The sequence below is a fragment of the Apis laboriosa genome, unplaced genomic scaffold (assembly GCF_014066325.1).
Source record: "Apis laboriosa isolate Shangri-la unplaced genomic scaffold, ASM1406632v1 scaffold33_cov142, whole genome shotgun sequence".
Classification (NCBI taxonomy): Eukaryota; Metazoa; Arthropoda; class Insecta; order Hymenoptera; family Apidae; genus Apis; species Apis laboriosa.
The window spans coordinates 145,366-164,705 of NW_025222887.1; the positions used below are offsets into that span (position 1 = coordinate 145,366).

Below are 19,340 nucleotides of genomic sequence, written 5' to 3' on the forward strand. Positions count from 1 at the left end.
AAAAAAAAAAAAAAAAAAAAAGAAGCTATGAGTAAAAACACGTCCTGGTGGACTTCTTAGGCGCGTTTTGTTCCCCGTTGTGATACGTGGCGATCTTTCTGGATTTCCCTGAGAACGGTCTTAGGCGCAGGCAGAGGTAGGTGGAGAGTACGCAGGAGAACAGCAGGACGGCCAGAAGTATAATTAGGGTGACGACGAAGCCCAGGGTGGTCATGCATATCATGGCAGCGTTGGACGCGCTCTCGTTTCGAACGGGGAAAACCATGGTCGATCCCCCCAATTCACCGTTGCTCGACTCGTCGATGGAAAAGGTGAGGTCGCCCGTGGAGACGACTCGTATTATCCGATTCACTCCAACCGCCTTCTGGGGAGCCGGTATTATCTCGCGGGACTTCCTCCGCCTTTCGTCCCGCGGGCGTCCAGCGGCCGCCTGCAAATAAGCCTCGAGCGGAAGGGGGATGGGGGGCGGAAGGCCGTAGCCGGAATCAGGGTGGCCACTGGAGGGAGAATGATGATTCTCGAGAAGGCCTTGGGACTCGAGAAGCAAAGGTGACTCGGAGCATTGCTCCGGGCACTGGTAGCGGCATATTTGTATGGTGCACTGAAAGTGGACCTCCATCGAGTCGGGGAACTTGAACGCCTGGAAATGGGCGTAGGAGAGGACCGAGGCCGAGGCGCCGAAGTTCTTTATCTTGGTGAATCGGGACATAAGTTTGGGCCTGGTGATGCAACCCCTCTGATCGACCAGTTGAATCGGCGCCCGTTTACCGTCGTGCGCCATGCAATTTCTCACGAGCATGTCGAACTTGGAGTCGTCGTCTTTGATCGCGAGCACCATGGTCATGGTTTGGCCGATCTTAACCAGGCCCGACACCTCGGACGCCCACGGCCCCTTGCCCACCTGTATCTGCATCCAGCAACCGACGTTGTCGCCGGCGAAATCTGCCCGCACCACGTCCAACATGTCGACGGGGAACGGGCGAAACGTGACGGATTTCTCGTACAAGTCGTGCCAAGTGCATCGCAGCTTTCTCGCTTGGTCCCAAACTTCCTGGACCTGGGGATCGTATTGCACCACGATAATGTTCTCGAAGTACGTCCCCGACCCGGACTCGGCCCCGTACCCGTACAAACCGTTCTCCGTGTTCCCGGCCGTGCCACACGCGTGAATACTGATCTCGAAGTTGACCGAGGTGCGCCCTAAACCGGCCGGCAAGTGGACGCAGTTAACGTTGCTGTAATGCCCTTTGCTGAACACTATACCGTAGAACGGTTTGTCGAAGCCTAGGTAAACTTTCATCAGGCTCTTCTCGCACTTCACGTCCAACGAGATGATCTTGGGCATGTCGGGCGTGGGCGCGGGCCACGGTTCGGCGCCAACCGCCGTGCTAATCCCTCCGCCCCCCGTCGTGTAGATCTTGTCGATCGTCTCGGACGGGGCCTTGGACGGCGGCAGGGGTGGGGGCGGGCCGTGGTACGCCACGTTGTGGTGCGGCCTCGGGTGCGGGAGCCCGAGCCCGGCTCGATTCGGCGCGAGGGGAAGGGGATGACCTCGAAGACCGCCCGGCTTCCCGTAATGATTCCCACCCGCGTCCTTCTCCCCTAACGATTCTAACGCCAATTGGTCCGAGCTGTTTATGTCGTTGTCCTGCCTGTTCAACGCCGAGTTGTCGTTCCGATTGTCCTCGCCTGGAATCGCCTCCACCACCTCCACATCCTCCGCTCGGCCCAGCTGCGAACACACCAAACATCAAACGTGTGCGCATGCGTGCTACGCGTGTCTCCGAGAGCGAACGAAACGACCGCTTTCCTTCTTCCTTCCTCGCGCCGAGGTAGGGAGAGGTCCTCCTCTCCCGCCGAGGAGGGAAAGGGAACAAACGGCGAGAAAGCGTGAAAGTAGATTGACGTTGTCGGACTACATAATTTACGGACTCGCGGAAGAGAGGTCGCGAGCTGCCAGTGAAGCGAAACGGCTCCCCCTTTGCGTTCACCGCAACCGTCCGTCCTCTCGATCGTGTCCCCCATCTTACTTACATTTTTATATCTATCGAATATATTTATCGCGCGGATAAACGGATTCAAGAATTTAACTCTGACCTCCCCGATCATTTGGGTCGCGCGTAGGCACGACACGCGTCAAATTTTATTACGGGTTATTACTCGTAACGTGGAACGAGGAGAGGAATGTTGTTTGAATGTTCGAGAGGAAAATGATTGGACGCGTGCTACATTCGGCTCTCGATTCGTTTCGTTTCACGAGGCGAACGAATCCGTTGAAAGAGTTATCCGGTCGCGTGCATTCCTTCCACCGGCCGATATTACCGGCCGGGAGACAACAGCCTCGACGAGAGATCGAGACAAAACCCGTTCCCGACTGTTCGACGAATGACGGGCTCGGTGGAGGGGGCGGGGCACGGCAGGGGTGGGGAGGGGAAGGGCGGGCGGCCAAACGATGAAATAGGAGCAACAGTCGGGCACACTGCGCACACTGTGTGTAGTGGCTGATTGCCTCGCGCGTGACCCTGGGGCATAACGGACCACCCGTGTCTTTAGCCGCAGGTCAATCGGCCAGCTCGCCGCTTCAGATATATATATATATATATATATTTATATACGGCGTTTCGATTTATTTTCCGTTTCTCCCTTCCTTCTCTTAACCATCTTATCTTATCGCGGCTACCTAGCCTAACCTAGCGTCGTCCCCGTAAATTCGACGAAAAGGTGCTTAATTTAATTATTCGCTTAAGATGCTAGGTCACTCGAACGAACGAATCCGGATGATGATGATGGATTTCGACGACGACTCCCCCTCCCCTCGCCTCCGCCCCGTCCTTCTTAACGCGTATTTAATCTCCGGGCTAAATTATCGCCAATCGTTTCATTAGGGATCGTAACGATCGCGTAACGATGTCGTCAATCGTACGACGATATAAGTTTGAAAAATAATTATCGACGACACGGGTATATACATAATTATATATTTATATATATATATATATATATATATATATGTATATATATATATAAGTATATATATATAGATATGGATGGAAGAAAAACTGGAAATCACGGTAGTCGCGAAAGATAATAAACGTCGTGGCGAGATGTTGCGGCTTCAACAACTTCTCTCCTATCCTATTAGAAAGGTATTTCATTCATTCTTGGTCGGCTTCATTCACTCGGCCGAGTCTGTTGCAAGAACTATCGCGCTCCAACGTACGATGCCTACGTAAGATTATACGCAAGATATAATATCGTGACGAAGATATAAAATCCCCCGTTCGTTTAATTTACGAACACGTTAAATTATGTTCCGTGTTTGACAACGCGATAATGACACGTGTCGCCGGTCATTCATTTTAAACCGGTGACACGAAAATATTTAAAATGTTGGCGCGGCGCAAGAATGAACGTTCCGCCCAAAGTAACGACGGAGAGAGAGAGAGAGAGAGAGAGAGAGAGAGAGAGAAGTAAGAAGCGAATCGAAATCGTGTCGGTCCCCAAAAGAATGCAGGGTGGGAAGGTGGGATCACGGAACCGGTCGTTTCGTGCGCGATTTTTGCGCGCGATCCTGCAAGACCGATTCGTGGCGAAGGCCCGACGATAAAACGTTACTTCGTAGTAGACGTGGATGAGCCGGATCGGAGCACCGCGCACCATTTCGAGACATCGACCGGGTCTCGAGTCGCCCTTAGCTCTGGGTCAGAGCACTGGGTAACGGCATCGCAGCCTATGTACCCACCGCGATATCTGGGTTATAATGTAGTAATTACCCGCGCGGACATACCGACCTATCCCCCTTTGCAGCGCACGGATACACCGCGTGTTTCCCTTACCTACGGATCTCGGTTCTCACCGCCACCGAGGATTCGCACCTTTTCTCCCAACATTATTTATTTATATATTATATATTATTTTCGAGTTGTTTTAACGGAGTGACGATTTCTTTCTTTCTTCTAATTAAATTAATCTGATTATATATTATTTTATATATACTCACCCCCTTTAGTAGGAGACAGGTTAAAATGAAGATTCGCCACCGCATACCGCGTTAGAGTCCACGGTGAAGTATTTCGTATTGGTCGCTGAAAAAAAATAATTATTTCCCTTTTTTACTCCATCTTTTAGGATAATTGATAGAAAATAGAGGGAAGGAAAAGTTTTTTCGAAGGTAAGGAGGGAAATATGAAGAAAGTGTTCACGGGATTTCACGATAATATAAATTGTGCGGATAATATTACCGGAAATCTGAATGAACGTAGTGACGAAGAGAAACGAGACGAGGAATCGTTAGTAGAAAATATTGAACGTTAAACGAAGGAACCGGTCCATCATTGGACACCTCGCTCGTGTTTAATCGTCAATTATCAGATACGCTCGCCTCATGCGACCACTAGGCCACCTGTCCCAAATTCCTGTCGGAGTGTCCGGGTTTTCACTCCGTTACCTCGTTGCGCTCCGTGATACCAGACTGGCATGATCGATAACTACACGCGTGAACCGAATTCGTCAAATCCTTTCAGAAAATAATCGTAAATCGTGTTGTTCACGGCTCTCTTTCCCAATCGATCCGCCGATTCCGCGATTCACGATCGCGCGAAACGATCGAGCAACGAAAAGATAAATCGATTTCCTTCCCGATAATTTTTCCTAATTTTTCTTTCTTTTCGTTCGTGCGAAAAGAAAAAAAAAAAAGAAAGGAAAGAAGAAGAATCGAAATCGGTAGAACCGAATCGATCGAACCGAATCGTTTTCAACGATCGGTTAATGGACGGATACTTGAAAAAGGAGGAACAAATTCGCTGTATTTAACGCGGCGAATGATTCGAAACCCCGCTGTAAACACGCGACGAATTCATGAGATGACTCGTTCAACGAGACTATCGACGGATGAATGTAGGCAAGTAGGTTTTCACCCGTCGGTCTTCATTGTACGTACCGAATCTACTTACTCGGGTTCGACGCTAAAATCATCCTAGCCGGTAGATTTCCCATTTCAGGTCAGACAATAGGCGACGATACGCGCGACAAATCGCCAATTCGGGATTTCAATCGGTCGTTTATCTATTTGCTTTGACGACTTGTAATTTCTCCTCCAAGAGGTAACCTACTTGAAACCTACTTTTATATTTTACAAAAATATTTTTATTGTGATTCGGCGCTACTTAATTTCCAATGTTTAACAAAATTCTTACCGCGGTAGAGACAGAGACAGACAGAGAGAGAGAGAGAGAGAGAGAGAGAGAGAGAGAGAGACGAGTTTTTAAAAATAACCTTCCTAAACCTACTTATGTATATTTATGCCTATTTTTTATCGGTTATGAAATTAAATTACTTCTTCCTCCTCGTTCGCTCCATCATCTAAACATAAACGACGTTTCATAGACGACGCTATAATTTCTCTCTTCCCTTCCCTTCTCCCCCCTCCCCACCCCCTCCGCCAACCCATCCTCCCCCCTCCCGAGAAACGGCAATCTATTTCGAATTCCGTTAACGCGGCAAATCTAACGAACGCTTATTTATTACCGGCATACATTAGTTATTATTTCGCTTTGAGATTCATGCCACGATGAAGATCGCGACACCTGTTTTTTCTTTCACTACGAGGCCACCGTTGAATAAAAATCACCGGCGGCTGTTTACACGTCCGTTGTTCCATGCTAACCATGAATCGAGCACGCCGAAGATGTGGCATGGTGCCAAATACATATAACGGTTCCAGCGGTGTGGTAATTCCGAAGTCAGGCATTCGCATAATAAATGCGTAGCTAATAATGACCTATATAGGAAGGCTTCGAATATATTTTTGTTCCCCTTCCTTCCTTCCTTTCTTTCCTTCTTTCCTTCTTTCTTTCTTTCTTTCTTTCCGATTGTCGCATGGCCAATACGGATCGTATTTCTACTTCTGGTTTCCTTAAAGATGTAACGGAAATTTGTGAAACGTGTCCAATCTTTTATTGTTTATCGATAAAATAATATATTAATTCTTCTTTCAATCATCAAAAATCGTCGAATAACCATCGATGGAGGTAATCAAAGTAAATAAATTCAAGAAAATTTATTTTTCGTATTGAGCGCGTTTGGCGTGTTAGTTAACGTATACGTTATTCTATATCTAGCGTGCAATCTGGTAAGCGCATGGTAATTGAACGCAATGGAGCAAACTGACAACTTGATGGCAATTCGATGCACTTTCCTTGTAAAGGTGTCGTGTTACTGATTGATCAGCGGTAGATATCGCTATCGATAATGTACAATGAATGAATATCATCTATCGTTGAAAGTTTAACCTAGGTAAATACATGTTCCTCTCTATAGATTAAATTTTACGACTATCGTTATTCGCGATTTAATAATCTCGATCGAATTTGTTTTATACTTTTTATAACATATTAATCGACGATGTAATAACAGAGAAAATAATTAATGTTCGTATTCGTTCTATAAACACGTTTATTAAATTATATTTAAATAATAATTTTTCATTTCATCAGAACGTATTACTACAACCGGGTGTAATCTAATATCTCGAGCGAAAAAATTAAACAAGTAAATTAAAATCAATCGTGCAAATTCGTTACACGAATCACTTGCTTCTGATCTTCCGATTTCGTGGAAGACGAATCTTATTGGTCGACTAGCAGTCGTCAACTGTTGCCGCACACGTGCACGTTGCGATAGAATGAAAGCGGTCACCAACCACGTGGTTGCCTATAACGCGATGCATATCCTATGGCATACATGCATACATCGTATAATTCATTCGGTTCCACCTGACATTGTTAACGCACCGCAAAGAAACTTAAATAACCGCAATACTTGCTGAATGATTGCTCGACCAACAGTGTTCCCCGATAATTGGATTTCGCGTTAAATTATATACTTTACAATATCGTTGCTCGACAAGTACGTATACGAAATCTAATCTAAGAATTATAACCTCAATTCACGGATCGAAAACGATTAAGTAGATTTAATTAGAATCTGAATAATTCAATCGAGAATTATCCTCGTATTATTTAAAGATGGATTATCATCAAGTGTCAAACTCTCGTACGTCCCTATTATATATTTAGGGACAAATTATTGAAATTATTGCACATCATAAATTGTCTTACGTTTGTCCAATCGAGAGGTAGACGCCGAAACGCAGGGCTTCCCTTTTTTGCAGATCCCGTGTCAAAGACGTGCGATGCGCAAAAGAAGAAAGATACGAGCAATGCACCGCACTGATTGAAGCACCATGTGCCAAGAAATCTCCGCGTACCCGCGCGGTCGGAGGCTATCTAAAGCACAAGACAATTGATCTCGACGACCGATATCTCAGTGACGAAAGAACGGGGACAAAAGCGACGTAGAGAAGGTAGGGCCGGAGAGAGACGTTTCGTGAAAACCCAGTTACGGCCGATTTCCGATTCTTCCAAACCGACCGTGGTCAACCGTCCTCGGAGGGTCCCCGTCGCGACTGATCTTCCCGTGTTTACCGCGATGCACCACGATATCTGTCACGGCAGCTAGAAAGACACGTTACAGCCTGCTGTGGCTCGATGGTGCACGCGAGAACTCGTGGAGTCGGAATGGGGTACACCTGTCCAATATAGAGAGTATACTATAAACGTGGCGGCCCGCCCCCTGACCCAGACACACAGTACAGTTATATAGGTCCCTCACGAACCGGAGGATATCTCTTCTCGTTCGAACCACACTCCTGACGACCACGACCACGATTCTTGTGAACGTGCTCGCGGTGGTGCTCCTATTCGTCGTTCTTGTCCTTCTCGTTATCCCTGTTATCGCGTGATGCGCGCCACTTGTCGGGCGTACGACACGCCGCGACGTCTTCAACATCTTTCTGCCTCGTATATCTGCCATCTCTCCGTCCAGGTGAACGTTGTTTAGTTCGATTTAACGAAACGTCTTAACTTTGTTGCGAACATTGCGAAACATCGATTGAATCCCCGAACAATCGATGAATTCATTCCTCCACCCGAAATGTTTCGATATAAATTATGTAAATCATGGAATTTGTTTTTATTGAACAAAATATAGGTATTATTTATAATTCAAAGAGAGAATATTAAACGATATTAAAATTATGCAATTTCTATTGTTTCATAAATGATACGATATATTCGTAATTCGATGAATTAATTGTTTAAAACTTTGATATATAAAAAATTTAAAGTTTTATATATAGTTCGAATCTAGATCGAAAACAAATGTTTTACGGTATAGTTTATCTGTTTATTTCGCATAAAGCGTTAAGTTTGTAGTACACTTTCATCCTAATTACTCGGAACAATGTTTGCGTAGATACGTGTGTGTGTGTGTACTCAGAGACGTATGAATGTGTAAATGGGTGAATCAGTTGACAGTCAACCGGCTGGTCGACCGACCGACCGACCGACTGACCGCACATACATTGTTGACCTATAGATGAGAATCTGCCGGTACTGTCTTCTTGTGTAACAATGTAGCAACACGATGATCGTTCGATTTCTTATTCACGAATACATAATGAGAAATATCTCGATAACGAAGAAGTAGAGTAATTTTTTTTTTTTAATTGTTTTTTAATTTTTTTCCTCGATTAAATTTTAATTGTAAAAATTGGGATAAAGATGTTGAATAATGGAATGTATGTGAAGAGGAAAAATTGTATGCGAGGATTTGATAGATGAAGAGACATTTCTAATGATTAATGTAAATTTTTATGTATATTGTTGTGTGACGGCAACATAAAAAACAGACACGTTTTCATACATGAATACACTATTGATACATTGATATATTACATGATTATTGATTACTACGAGATCACAAACAATAGTTTTGTGCACGCCGCTGTCGGAATGACAATGTTGTTAATAAGCGATTACGCTATCGCTTAAATTATATATATTTACAATTGCATTTACACAAAATACCTACAATTCTTTTTTCTGCGTATTTACATTAGATTTACGATACAAATAAAATACATCATACGTTGTGATTCGATGGTTTCATCGTATTTGCGACTGTGCAAGTTATTATAATGCTAGTGGCACAGAGATCAACCATCTTACTTCACCACGCGACTGAATAGCGCATCATCCTCCAAGACATGATTTATCAAATACATAAGAATCGTAAAATCGCAAAGTTTGAAACATCTTTTTAATCGTCCCTCGTACACGGTATATACGTCTTTGCCGTTATAATTGACACGTTGCGAAACAGGTATTTCATATATCTTTAAATCAGATTAAAATGACAGTTACGACATTCAAGTGTCGAACATTAAACATAGCGAGTATTATGAGTATTATGATAACTTTTACGTAATATTTGTGTACAAGGTAAACTCTTTGCTAACATCAATTGATTAAATTGATACTGTACGTATAAATTAAATTTATATTTTAATAAAATTTCATTTTGAACGTGTGTAGTGAATTTTCTAAAATATGAATTATATTCGTACAAAAACTTAACAACGATGCGTTTTAACTTCAAATCACTGTTTTTTTTTTTTTTGTTTTTTTTTTGGTTTTTTTTTTTTTAATTAATATATTGTCTTCGATGTATTACGCTATCTTATCATGGTAAAGTTCTAAGACATTTTAGAAACCATCAGGATTTGAAAATCCAATTTGATTTTCATGAAACGTTCTAAATACTATCCAACATTGATGGCCTAATGATGGATCATCAAGTATATAAATTAATGGTTATTCATACAATTCGTTAATTGTTCTATATTCGGCCATTGCTTGCGTGCTTGTTTTTTATTTATACTTTGTTTCTTCACCAAGGTGCTCTTTCTGTTGATAGATATAATCAAAACGAACAATTCCATTAACCATAATTTCGGCAAGATTTCATTCACGTATTCATGACCACAGTGAACCAGCACCGAAAAGATATAATATAAGAAAGAAAAATGAATAAAAATATGTCAAATTTAAAAAAGTGTTAAAAATACAATATCTTATAAAATTATATTGATACGGTTTGTATTATTTACTTAAAATTTTAATAAAAATTATAAATGTTATTTAATCTATAATAAATAAAAGAGATATTTTTGTTGCTTATTTTAATAATAAAAAAAAAATATATATATATATACACAAATATATATATATATATATATATATTGCCTGAGCATCACAAATTTATATATTTTAATAATCCTAACTATCTTATAGAAGCTTTCTTATTGTGAAGTAAGCCTTTTGGCATGCATCTCAAAATATTCTGTTTTCGAAAGTATTTAATACCTTAAAAGTATTTACCTTAAAAACAGCATACAGCGAGTTCTATATAATTCACTGAGGTAAAACAAATATTTGTATGTAATATTGGTGTTCTTATTTATCTTTTTTGTTTTAACAATAGTGCATAAATCAATCTAATGTTGTGTTACGCGAGAGCAGATGCTGGTAAAGAACTATGTTTAGGTTTTGTTTTATTTAGAAAAACCTTTATATAGCCATTGAAATCTGCACTCACAAGGACATGTCCACCACAGCCTTTAGTACGCTGCTCGACCACAGGATCAACGGGAGGAACATCTACGGTTGAACTACCTAATTTTGCATCCTCTTTATTTTCCCAATGTTCTCTCTCTTCAATTTGTTTAATAATACTATCTGGATTTGGTGCAAATACTGCACATGTCACTACGGCATTATGAGCTTTTATACCTTCCCAAAAATCATTTCGATCTCTACGTACGCTTGAAAATTTAGAATAATCATGATGAGTTTTCCAAATATAAATGCATTGATTTTCCGAGCCGCTAACTATGTATTGCCCATCTGGACTGAAACTTGCTTTAATTTGACTACTGACATTAACGTAACCTTTGTATTTGCATGATAGATTTAAATCTCGTAAATCATACAATCGTATACGACTATCATTTGAAGTAACCAAAATTTTATCTTCACCTGGCATAGGTTCAATACCGCTAATCTTTCTTCCCGTTGAATTTTTACCTCTTGTTGATCGAACATGTATTTGCGTGTGATATTTCAATTGATCCGTGTTATAAAATATACATCGGCCATCGTAAGAACCAACTACCGCGAATTTTCCATTTTGACAAAAATTTGCAGCAGTAATCAATTTAGTTTGTCCATCCACTTCATTCCACACAGCCACCTTCTTATCTGGAATATTCCACAATCGAAGTTTACCATCCAATGATCCGGAAAGAAAATAACGATCATCGCGAGGATGAAATACTATTGCTGTAACAAAATCGATATGCTGGAAACAACATAAACATTCTTTTCGTGATATATGCCAAAGTCGAACAGTTTTATCCATTGATGATGATAAGACAAAATAATTTTTGGACCATGAGACATCAAGTAAATCCGAGGTATGTCCGGTATAAGTGCAAAAAGGCTTTGGCATAAAAGGACTTTTCGTCCCTTCTATTTCACTAAAGGCACTAGCCACAACATTAGGATCTTCCATAGATTGTTGTGAAACCAAAGATTCTTGGGAAGGAGTTGGGCTAACTTTCTCGGCATTGTATTTAGTTCGCATATCTTGAAAATACGTAAAAGCATCCCGCAAAACCCAAATTCTTAAAACTCGATCTTGTCCTGCAGTAGCAAGTAATCGTCCGCAAACTGAAAATTTCATACACCAAACAGGACCTACATGTTCGCCACTCAAATCTTGAACATGCTGTAAACAACTAAATTCATATGGTCCTTTATGACTATTAGATGCTTTTAATTTTATGTATTGCTGTTCACCAGGATATACTTCGTCTACTATATCCATAACATCTTCTTTATGTCTTGCATGCGATACTTCTTGTGCAATAGATTTTGCTTTGTCCATTGTTTTTTTTACAGTAGATCCTAAGAATCGTTTCAATTTTTGTGTTTTTTTTCGAACTCTACCAACAGATACATCTTCGTCCGGTGGTATACTAGACATTTTACTATCAACACTTTCTTCGTCACTTTCTTTTTCTTTTTCTAGACTAGAATTACTTATATATTCTGAAGTAAGTCTCATAATATGAAGCGATAAAGGATTAATACATTGCGGTAATTTATCTTCTGCTATACTCAATGGTACTCTTTCTCCAGTATCCAAATTTAAAACGGTTACTTGCTCCAAGATTTCCTAAAAATATTATTAACGTAATATTATTAAAATATATACATATATATAATATATATAATAATATAATATATATAATATATAATATGTATAATAAGAAATAATTAACATTTTCTAATTTTCTCAATCAAGTATATACCATATCTGTTAGACGTTTTCCAGAATCTGTTCTTGTTCTTACAAACATGTTTAATTGCTGAACCATATCTTGATCACCTGCCGATTTTCGTCTTTCTTTTGAACCTTGCGGACTTAAACCTGATAATTTATGAGGACCTAAAGAATATCGACCGATACTGTTATTAGACATGGATCCCAATGGACTACTAGATTTGTCACTCGACCTCACGCTCATTAATTCAGCTTTCATTTTTTCCACCCTTTCCAGTTCTTCGGTTGATGGGCCTTCGGCTTTCGACTTATCTTCATCCTATATAAATAATAACAAAAATTAACAATTTATATTTGATTTGATATTTTAAAGTTATATTTTACAAATATATAATATTACTTGTGGTTTAACAACATATTGTCCTTTCGTTGCAGATCGAATATCAAGAGAATGTTCAAATTCTCTGGTAATGGATTCGATAGTACTTGCAGGACTTGGTAACGGCGACGCTGATAATACCGATTCCGTTGTAGAAGGCTAAAATCATAAATCTATATTTATTTGTTTTATTATTAATATTATTCTTAATAATTTTACAAAATATCTTTTTTACTGTAGCATTATTATATTAATAAATATCGTACTGCAAGATCAGAAGGTGTTTGAACTTTTGACTTTTTTTTACGTCTTGGTGGTGCAACAGGTATTCCAACCATAGTAATATCTTCATTTGATTTTCCATTATTCTTTGTACTAGCGATGACATCAGGTTCTTGAAGCATAACAGTCTTATCATTTTGTGAGTGAGAAATATAATTGGACCTACTGTTAACAGAGGATTCCTGAAGGATATCCCCTGATAACGTAAGGATGCTGGAGGACTGGGACACCTTACCAGATGCTGTGTCCTCGTCTTTGCTTGGAATACTAGCAATGGAGGACATCTGGCTTTCACGGGTAAGGATGGCAGAAGGGGGACACTGGGTTACATTTGGTGCAAGTGTAGTAGATGCACTGTCCCCAACTCCAGCCAAAATTCGTCCCACTCGTCCTAAAGATGTCATGCTTTGTAAACTAAGGGTATCATGTTCTATAATCCTAAATGGATGCGTTGTCTTTGAAGGAGTAGGATAAACACCCTCGATTGATGATGTTTGACTATCTGGAGGGGAACTATTAATTGCAATATCATCATCTTCTGTTTGCATACGTTGTCTGAGTTCACGAAATCTTCTTCTACCTATACTTTTATCGGTACTTAAATCTTTCCCATTTTCTTCCTATTTAAATAAATAAATTTTATTAAACATTAATAGAATGGTAAATATATATATATATATATTAATATTGACAATTACTTACATTTTTATCTTTATTAACTATACATTCTATCATTATATGTTCCTTTGGTTCTACAATTGGTTTAGGTTGAGCAGGTTTCACAAAAACATCATCATCCATTTTTTTGGATGATTCTGATGTATCCTTACTTTGTGTTTCAACATTGATAGAATCACGTTGTTTATTTTTCCTATAAGAACCAAATATTTTAATTATAAAAATAATTTTTTTAATATGAAATATAAAATAAGAAATATATTATTTTAACAAAATGTTAATTTATTTATATATCATAAATTTATTTGTATATCTATTTTATTATATATGAATGAATATATATGAATATATATATTCATACTTGAATAATATATAAAAAATGAATATGCATAAAATTTTTCTAAATATCATATTATAAACTCTAAATAAATAAAATAATTGGAATTATGTAAACAAATATTAAAATTTAAAAAATGTAATTGTATTAAAATAAATAAATGATTTATTAAATAAATTAATATTAAATAATTCTTCAAATATATCTATACAATAACAAAATTATTTTAAAATCTCCTAAATTAACAATATTAACATTTAGATCCATAAAAAATTTATAAATTTTACCAATTGTGATAATTTGATACGATTATATGAATATCTGATATAAGTATTTAAATTCAAACCTAACCAAAGATAATTACTAAGAACATGATACGATAATAAAAATTAGATATATAAAAACGATTTGAAAAAAATTTCTGTATATATAAGAACTTTAATTGAGATATATCGAATTAAAAAGAATGAAAATTGGAAATCAAATTTTATAATAAATAATTTTCTAGTTATATCTAAACTAGATATATATAATTTATGTAACAATATTTTTTATTAAATGTTCAATATATACGAAAAAATTATATTCGAAATAAAATTTTTAATAAAATAAATTAAAAAATTACCGTGCATTATGATGAAAAGTATCATCCTCTGCATCAAAAAATTCTTCGGAATCGCTGCTTCCAGACATTGTCGTCTGCACTGAGTGATTGGTAATAATACTCTTCTCCGCATCGGTACTGTCAAGGCACGTCACGCGTTTCGCAAAATCGCGAACACTAGGGCCAGATAGAAGCGGCCACAGGATCGTAAGCGGCACGAAGTCATGATTTGACTTCTAATAGCGGTTACACAAGTGCACAGTTTTGTGCTGAATGCACTGGTGCGTATTTCAATTATCCTAGTTCTTTCAAACGTAAATTAGCGATGTGAAAGTGGTAACACTGCCTGAATCCATCCAATAAAGAGGCTGCATCATGGAAAAGAGTTGTACGATTGGTGAACAACGAATTTGCAGCCTCGAACTCGTGCAGCTGCCCGCTCGCCAGCATGCCTGCTGCAAAGGAGGCGAGCCGTCACACAAAAGCAAGATGGAGGATCTCACAGTCGAAGTATGCGGCGAAAACGGAGTATATTATAAGGTTCGTTCTGTGAAAAGTATACAAAAAACAGGGCGGAAGATTGAGGCCGTGGATAGACTAACTTACGGCCCATGGCGCGGTTCTAATCTCACAAAAGAGACGCCCGTACTTCGCGAAAGCGCGGCCCTCAAATGTTCGCGAGGTAACGCGGCTTCCTCCGACGCCATGTCTCGTTTGACAGGGCGTGATTTTCGTCAGCTTTTGATGTTGCGATTCGTCTCAACATTTTCCCAATTCATAAAAACGCATATCTTTAATATCAGAATTATAAAAACACCACTTTCTAGCGTATCCCGAAAGTATCGCGGTATTATGTCCGAATGTCTTACGCTACTCATTATACCTGTGATTCTTGTACGAATGAATTTATATGCTTTATGTTTCATTTTTTCAGGCCTTTGTCACAGATGTCTTTGAGGACGAGGTTTTAGTAACATTTGAAAATGAGTAAGTTTTTTTTTCTACTTTTTAAAAACAGTTTAGTTGCTAATATATTTGAACATTTACCCTGATACTCTGAATTAATAACAGTGTAGTCTCTTGAGCACAAGAATTATACTATTTTTATCAGCTATAGGAAGTCTAATATTTCTAATACCTGCATCAACAGTTCCAAAAATTATATAATATTTATGGATATTACTTGTTATCATTATTTGATTAATTATAACTTTTAAAATTTTTTTTATACATTTATTTCTATATATATGTTAATAGTAAAAATTATATTAAATGCTTAAAATGTTACTGAAAGTATTTAAAAATTTAATATAAATGATCATACATAAATTATTAAATTTTTATATTGTTTTTTTTATTACACATATTTATATTAGTCTAAATTTTAAATATATACAAATTATAATATGTAGAATGAGATATATTAAAATTCTATTTTATTTGATTATAAATCGAATAAGTAATGTAACATAATATGTCAATGAACAAAAAAAATGACAATATATTATTTTATAAAATTATAATTTTAAGGAATAAATATTTATACATATAAACGCAATAAATATTAAATAATAAACATTTTATATATATTAAATATGGTTTATTGAATAATATTTAAAGATATATATCCTTCTGTTAAAGTTTATTATAATCTTAATATTATATATTTAATAAATTTTATAATTTTGCAATATTATTCAAAATATTCAGAGATAATTTATAACTATTGACTGTATTTTAGTTGGCAACCGGAATCAAAATTTCCATTTGCTCAAGTACGTCTACCTCCAACAGATGGTCAAAAACCAGAATTTTCTGAAAATATGGAGATTGAAGTATTTTCTAGGTCCAATGAGCATGAAGCATGTGGATGGTGGAAAGCAATCATTAAGGTAAATGAAAAATTATTTTCCAACATATATGAGATTTATTACAGTGCAATAAATATATATATAAAATATTACAAATGAAATTATCATTTTAGATGAGTAAAGGAGGTTTTCAAGTAGTTGAATATTCGGGATGGGAATGTGCTTATACTGAAATTGTAGCTAGTGAACGACTGAGGGCAAAAAATCCTAATCCTCCTATTGATAAAAATACATTTCATAAGATCGAAATAGAAGTACCTGAAGATCTAAGAGAATTGTATGTATCATATCAAACTATTATTTTATAAAAAGCTAAGAAATATTTATAATATATATTTTAAATATCTTACTTAATATAGTGCCAAAATGGAAAATGCACATAAGGAATTTCAAAAAGCGATAGGGGCGGCAGTGTGCCGATATGTGCCTGAACGAGGAGTATTGCTGGCTATCTCCCGTCATGAAAATTTACATCGTCACAGTACCATGCTCCAAGAAATGCACTTTAGAAACTTATCGCAAAAGGTGAATTATAAAATAAGTTGGGAAAATAAGAGACTTGATATTTTTTAAATATTTTATGACAATATAAAATTATATATTTATATATATGCATTTTATATAGATATATATATATAAATTTATAAATTTAATAAAAATATATTTGATATCAATATTTTATATGTATGTCGTAGGTATTGCTTTTAAAAAGAACAGAAGAAGCAGCACGTCAACTTGAATCAACTAAACTTCAAACGATTGGGGGGTAAGTAAAAATATTAGAGTTGGTGTTGCCATTAAGAAAAATCTTGTGATATTTAAAAACCTGCCCCTATCCATACACTGTCCTGGTTACCATCCTGTCTGTGGTTTGCATTTACTGGCAGAAATAATTCACAAGATTTCTAATCATTAATATGTTTGCTTCAACATCATATAATTTTCATGAATGTTATGTAGTCACATTACAAATATTTATACATTTCCTTATAGTTTCCACATACAAGTGTGATTGTGTATAAAGTATTTAATAATTTCTTCATGCAACATTTTTAAAATTCATATACATCTGTGTGTGATAGTTATTTATTCATACTTATTTTTCATACTTTTGCCAATCACAAGAGCACGATGTGCATATAGTAATAAATCTGCACACAATGTGTTTTTTCATCTGTCTTTAGTGAATGTCACTTTTTGCTGACATATTCTTTTGTTTATTTCATAATATTATAACAAATAAATTAAGGCTACATTTTTCAATGTTTGCTGATTACTATTATCAGCTATATCTAATATGATTAGATTAATTTAATTTAATTTACATGATGATTTATTTATATATTAAATATTTTAACTAATTTTCTATAATTACAATTTATTTTTAATTTGTTATATTTTTAAGTTAATAAGAATAGACTTTCACAAGAATAGGAAAAACATAATAATTTATGATAGGAAATATAATAGCATTTTCAAAATTTTGTTTCAATAAATAATTTCCTTTATCTTCATTATTTAATCTTAAATATCTTCGTTAAAATAAAATCATTTTTAATAATTATATTTAATATAAAAAATACTATGAAATACAGATTAGATATGCATGTATTTGCGAATACATACATAAATACATATATGTATGTATGTGTATATATATATATATATATATATATATATATATATATATTTGTTGTATTTTATATACATGCACATATGTGTGTATGTATATACATATATATATATATTGCATATATATACATATTATTTGAAATACAAAAAAATTTTAAATTTTGTCATGTTTCATCTATCATAATAAATCCTTTATTTTATCATTAATCAATAAATTGACCTAAAAATAAAACTCATTAAGTAAAATATTGAATATTAATAATCATATAAAAAAATCACAAATATCTTTGTAGTTTTAGATGCTTTACATGTTTTTGCAGCAGACATTATCATTATATGTTTCAGCTATTAATATATGCAATTAGGATAACTTTAAATTTTTTTAAAGTTATCATATTATTTATCTTTGAACACTTTAATTATTCTTATTAAAATTATATTTTTAGATTGAGATACTCATTCTTCCATACATTCAGATAATGGGTTTGTATAATTTTTTTTATTGAATAAATAATATTTAATAAATTTTAAGAAGTTAGTAGAAATTTGTGAAGAATTGTTTAATGCTAACACTGGACATTAATTCTTTTTTACACAGGTATGTTTATGAGCATATAATATTTAAAAAAATACACACACACAAAATGAATATGCAGTGATATATCCTTTTCAAATTGTAAGTGTATTTGTAAAAAGTGTTAATATAAAAAACAATATAATTTTTAACATTATTCGTTAAATTCTAAACTCAACACTTATTAAAATTCTTGTCGAATAGTTTGTTTTATATGAATATTTCAAAAATTAAATTTGTATAAAACTTTAAAGTTTTATTTAGTGAGGAGCAAACAGACAGAATGGCAGGGACGCAGGATAGGGCCATCTCATATATAAGTTTTCAATAAGTTACACCAAGAGTTTCTTTCTCATTTCAGCAAATTTAGATCTTCAAACTTTATATATCAGCGTGTCTCAGACTTTGAGGCAGGAGTGAAAACAAATTCAAGGTGAGATCACAGCAGCGTGGTTTAGATTTAAGTTTAGCTTATTGTATGATAAATCACACAGCTGCATTTTTTAAATGAAAAATGAAACTACACTATAAATGTGCATGCTTCGGCGTTGTGTAGATCATTCACTTAAACTCAAATGCTTCAAGTACACTGACATACAAAATTTATTATTTATTTTTTTTTCTATTTATTATGAGTTCTGTAGTAAAATTTTGCGTGATTGATAAAATAGTAAACATAAACATGTAGCTGTGATCTGTTTTCATTTGTTTCTTTTTTCTTTTTTTTTTTTTTTTTT

At 36.1% G+C, this 19,340-nt stretch overlaps 3 protein-coding genes across 9 annotated transcripts in view; 1 reads left to right on the top strand and 2 right to left on the bottom strand.

The window, feature by feature from the left end:
- Window positions 1-25: 25 nt before the first annotated feature.
- LOC122714588 lies at window positions 26-7,229 on the bottom strand. The gene is made up of 3 exons (XM_043936059.1): window positions 7,119-7,229; window positions 4,001-4,085; window positions 26-1,732 (listed from the first exon to the last, which is right to left on the bottom strand). The coding sequence occupies exons 2-3, from the start codon at window positions 4,043-4,045 to the stop codon at window positions 26-28; spliced, it is 1,752 nt and encodes a 583-aa protein (XP_043791994.1). The 5' UTR covers window positions 4,046-4,085; window positions 7,119-7,229.
- Window positions 7,230-8,754: 1,525 nt separating this feature from the next.
- Window positions 8,755-14,775, bottom strand: LOC122714613 (WD repeat-containing protein 44). 3 transcript variants are annotated; one of them, XR_006346676.1, is made up of 7 exons: window positions 14,548-14,775; window positions 13,610-13,778; window positions 12,892-13,527; window positions 12,647-12,784; window positions 12,275-12,565; window positions 10,281-12,138; window positions 8,755-9,806 (listed from the first exon to the last, which is right to left on the bottom strand). XR_006346676.1 is itself a non-coding variant. In XM_043936102.1 (7 exons), exons 1-7 carry the CDS (start codon window positions 14,613-14,615, stop codon window positions 10,408-10,410), a joined length of 2,910 nt encoding a protein of 969 aa, XP_043792037.1. In that variant the 5' UTR covers window positions 14,616-14,775; the 3' UTR covers window positions 10,098-10,407. The 3 variants fall into 3 exon arrangements, 2 of the variants coding, with proteins under 2 accessions (XP_043792037.1, XP_043792035.1); XM_043936102.1 differs by lacking the exon at window positions 8,755-9,806 and having other exon boundaries at window positions 10,098-12,138; window positions 12,892-13,019; window positions 13,143-13,527; XM_043936100.1 differs by lacking the exon at window positions 8,755-9,806 and having other exon boundaries at window positions 10,098-12,138.
- A 126-nt stretch (window positions 14,776-14,901) lies between these two features.
- LOC122714611 (synaptic functional regulator FMR1) overlaps window positions 14,902-19,340 on the top strand; it is an 11,014-nt gene continuing 6,575 nt past the window's right edge. Inside the window, exons 1-7 of one of the 5 annotated variants that reach the window (XM_043936095.1) lie at window positions 14,902-15,066; window positions 15,461-15,513; window positions 16,268-16,418; window positions 16,511-16,674; window positions 16,757-16,922; window positions 17,093-17,163; window positions 18,965-19,036. In XM_043936095.1, coding sequence (XP_043792030.1) covers window positions 14,902-15,066; window positions 15,461-15,513; window positions 16,268-16,418; window positions 16,511-16,674; window positions 16,757-16,922; window positions 17,093-17,163; window positions 18,965-19,036 — 842 coding nt within the window. Of the gene's footprint in view, window positions 15,067-15,100; window positions 15,209-15,460; window positions 15,514-16,267; window positions 16,419-16,510; window positions 16,675-16,756; window positions 16,923-17,092; window positions 17,164-18,964; window positions 19,037-19,340 lie in introns of those variants that run through there. The other 4 variants (XM_043936099.1, XM_043936097.1, XM_043936098.1 and 1 more) reach the window with 4 other exon arrangements.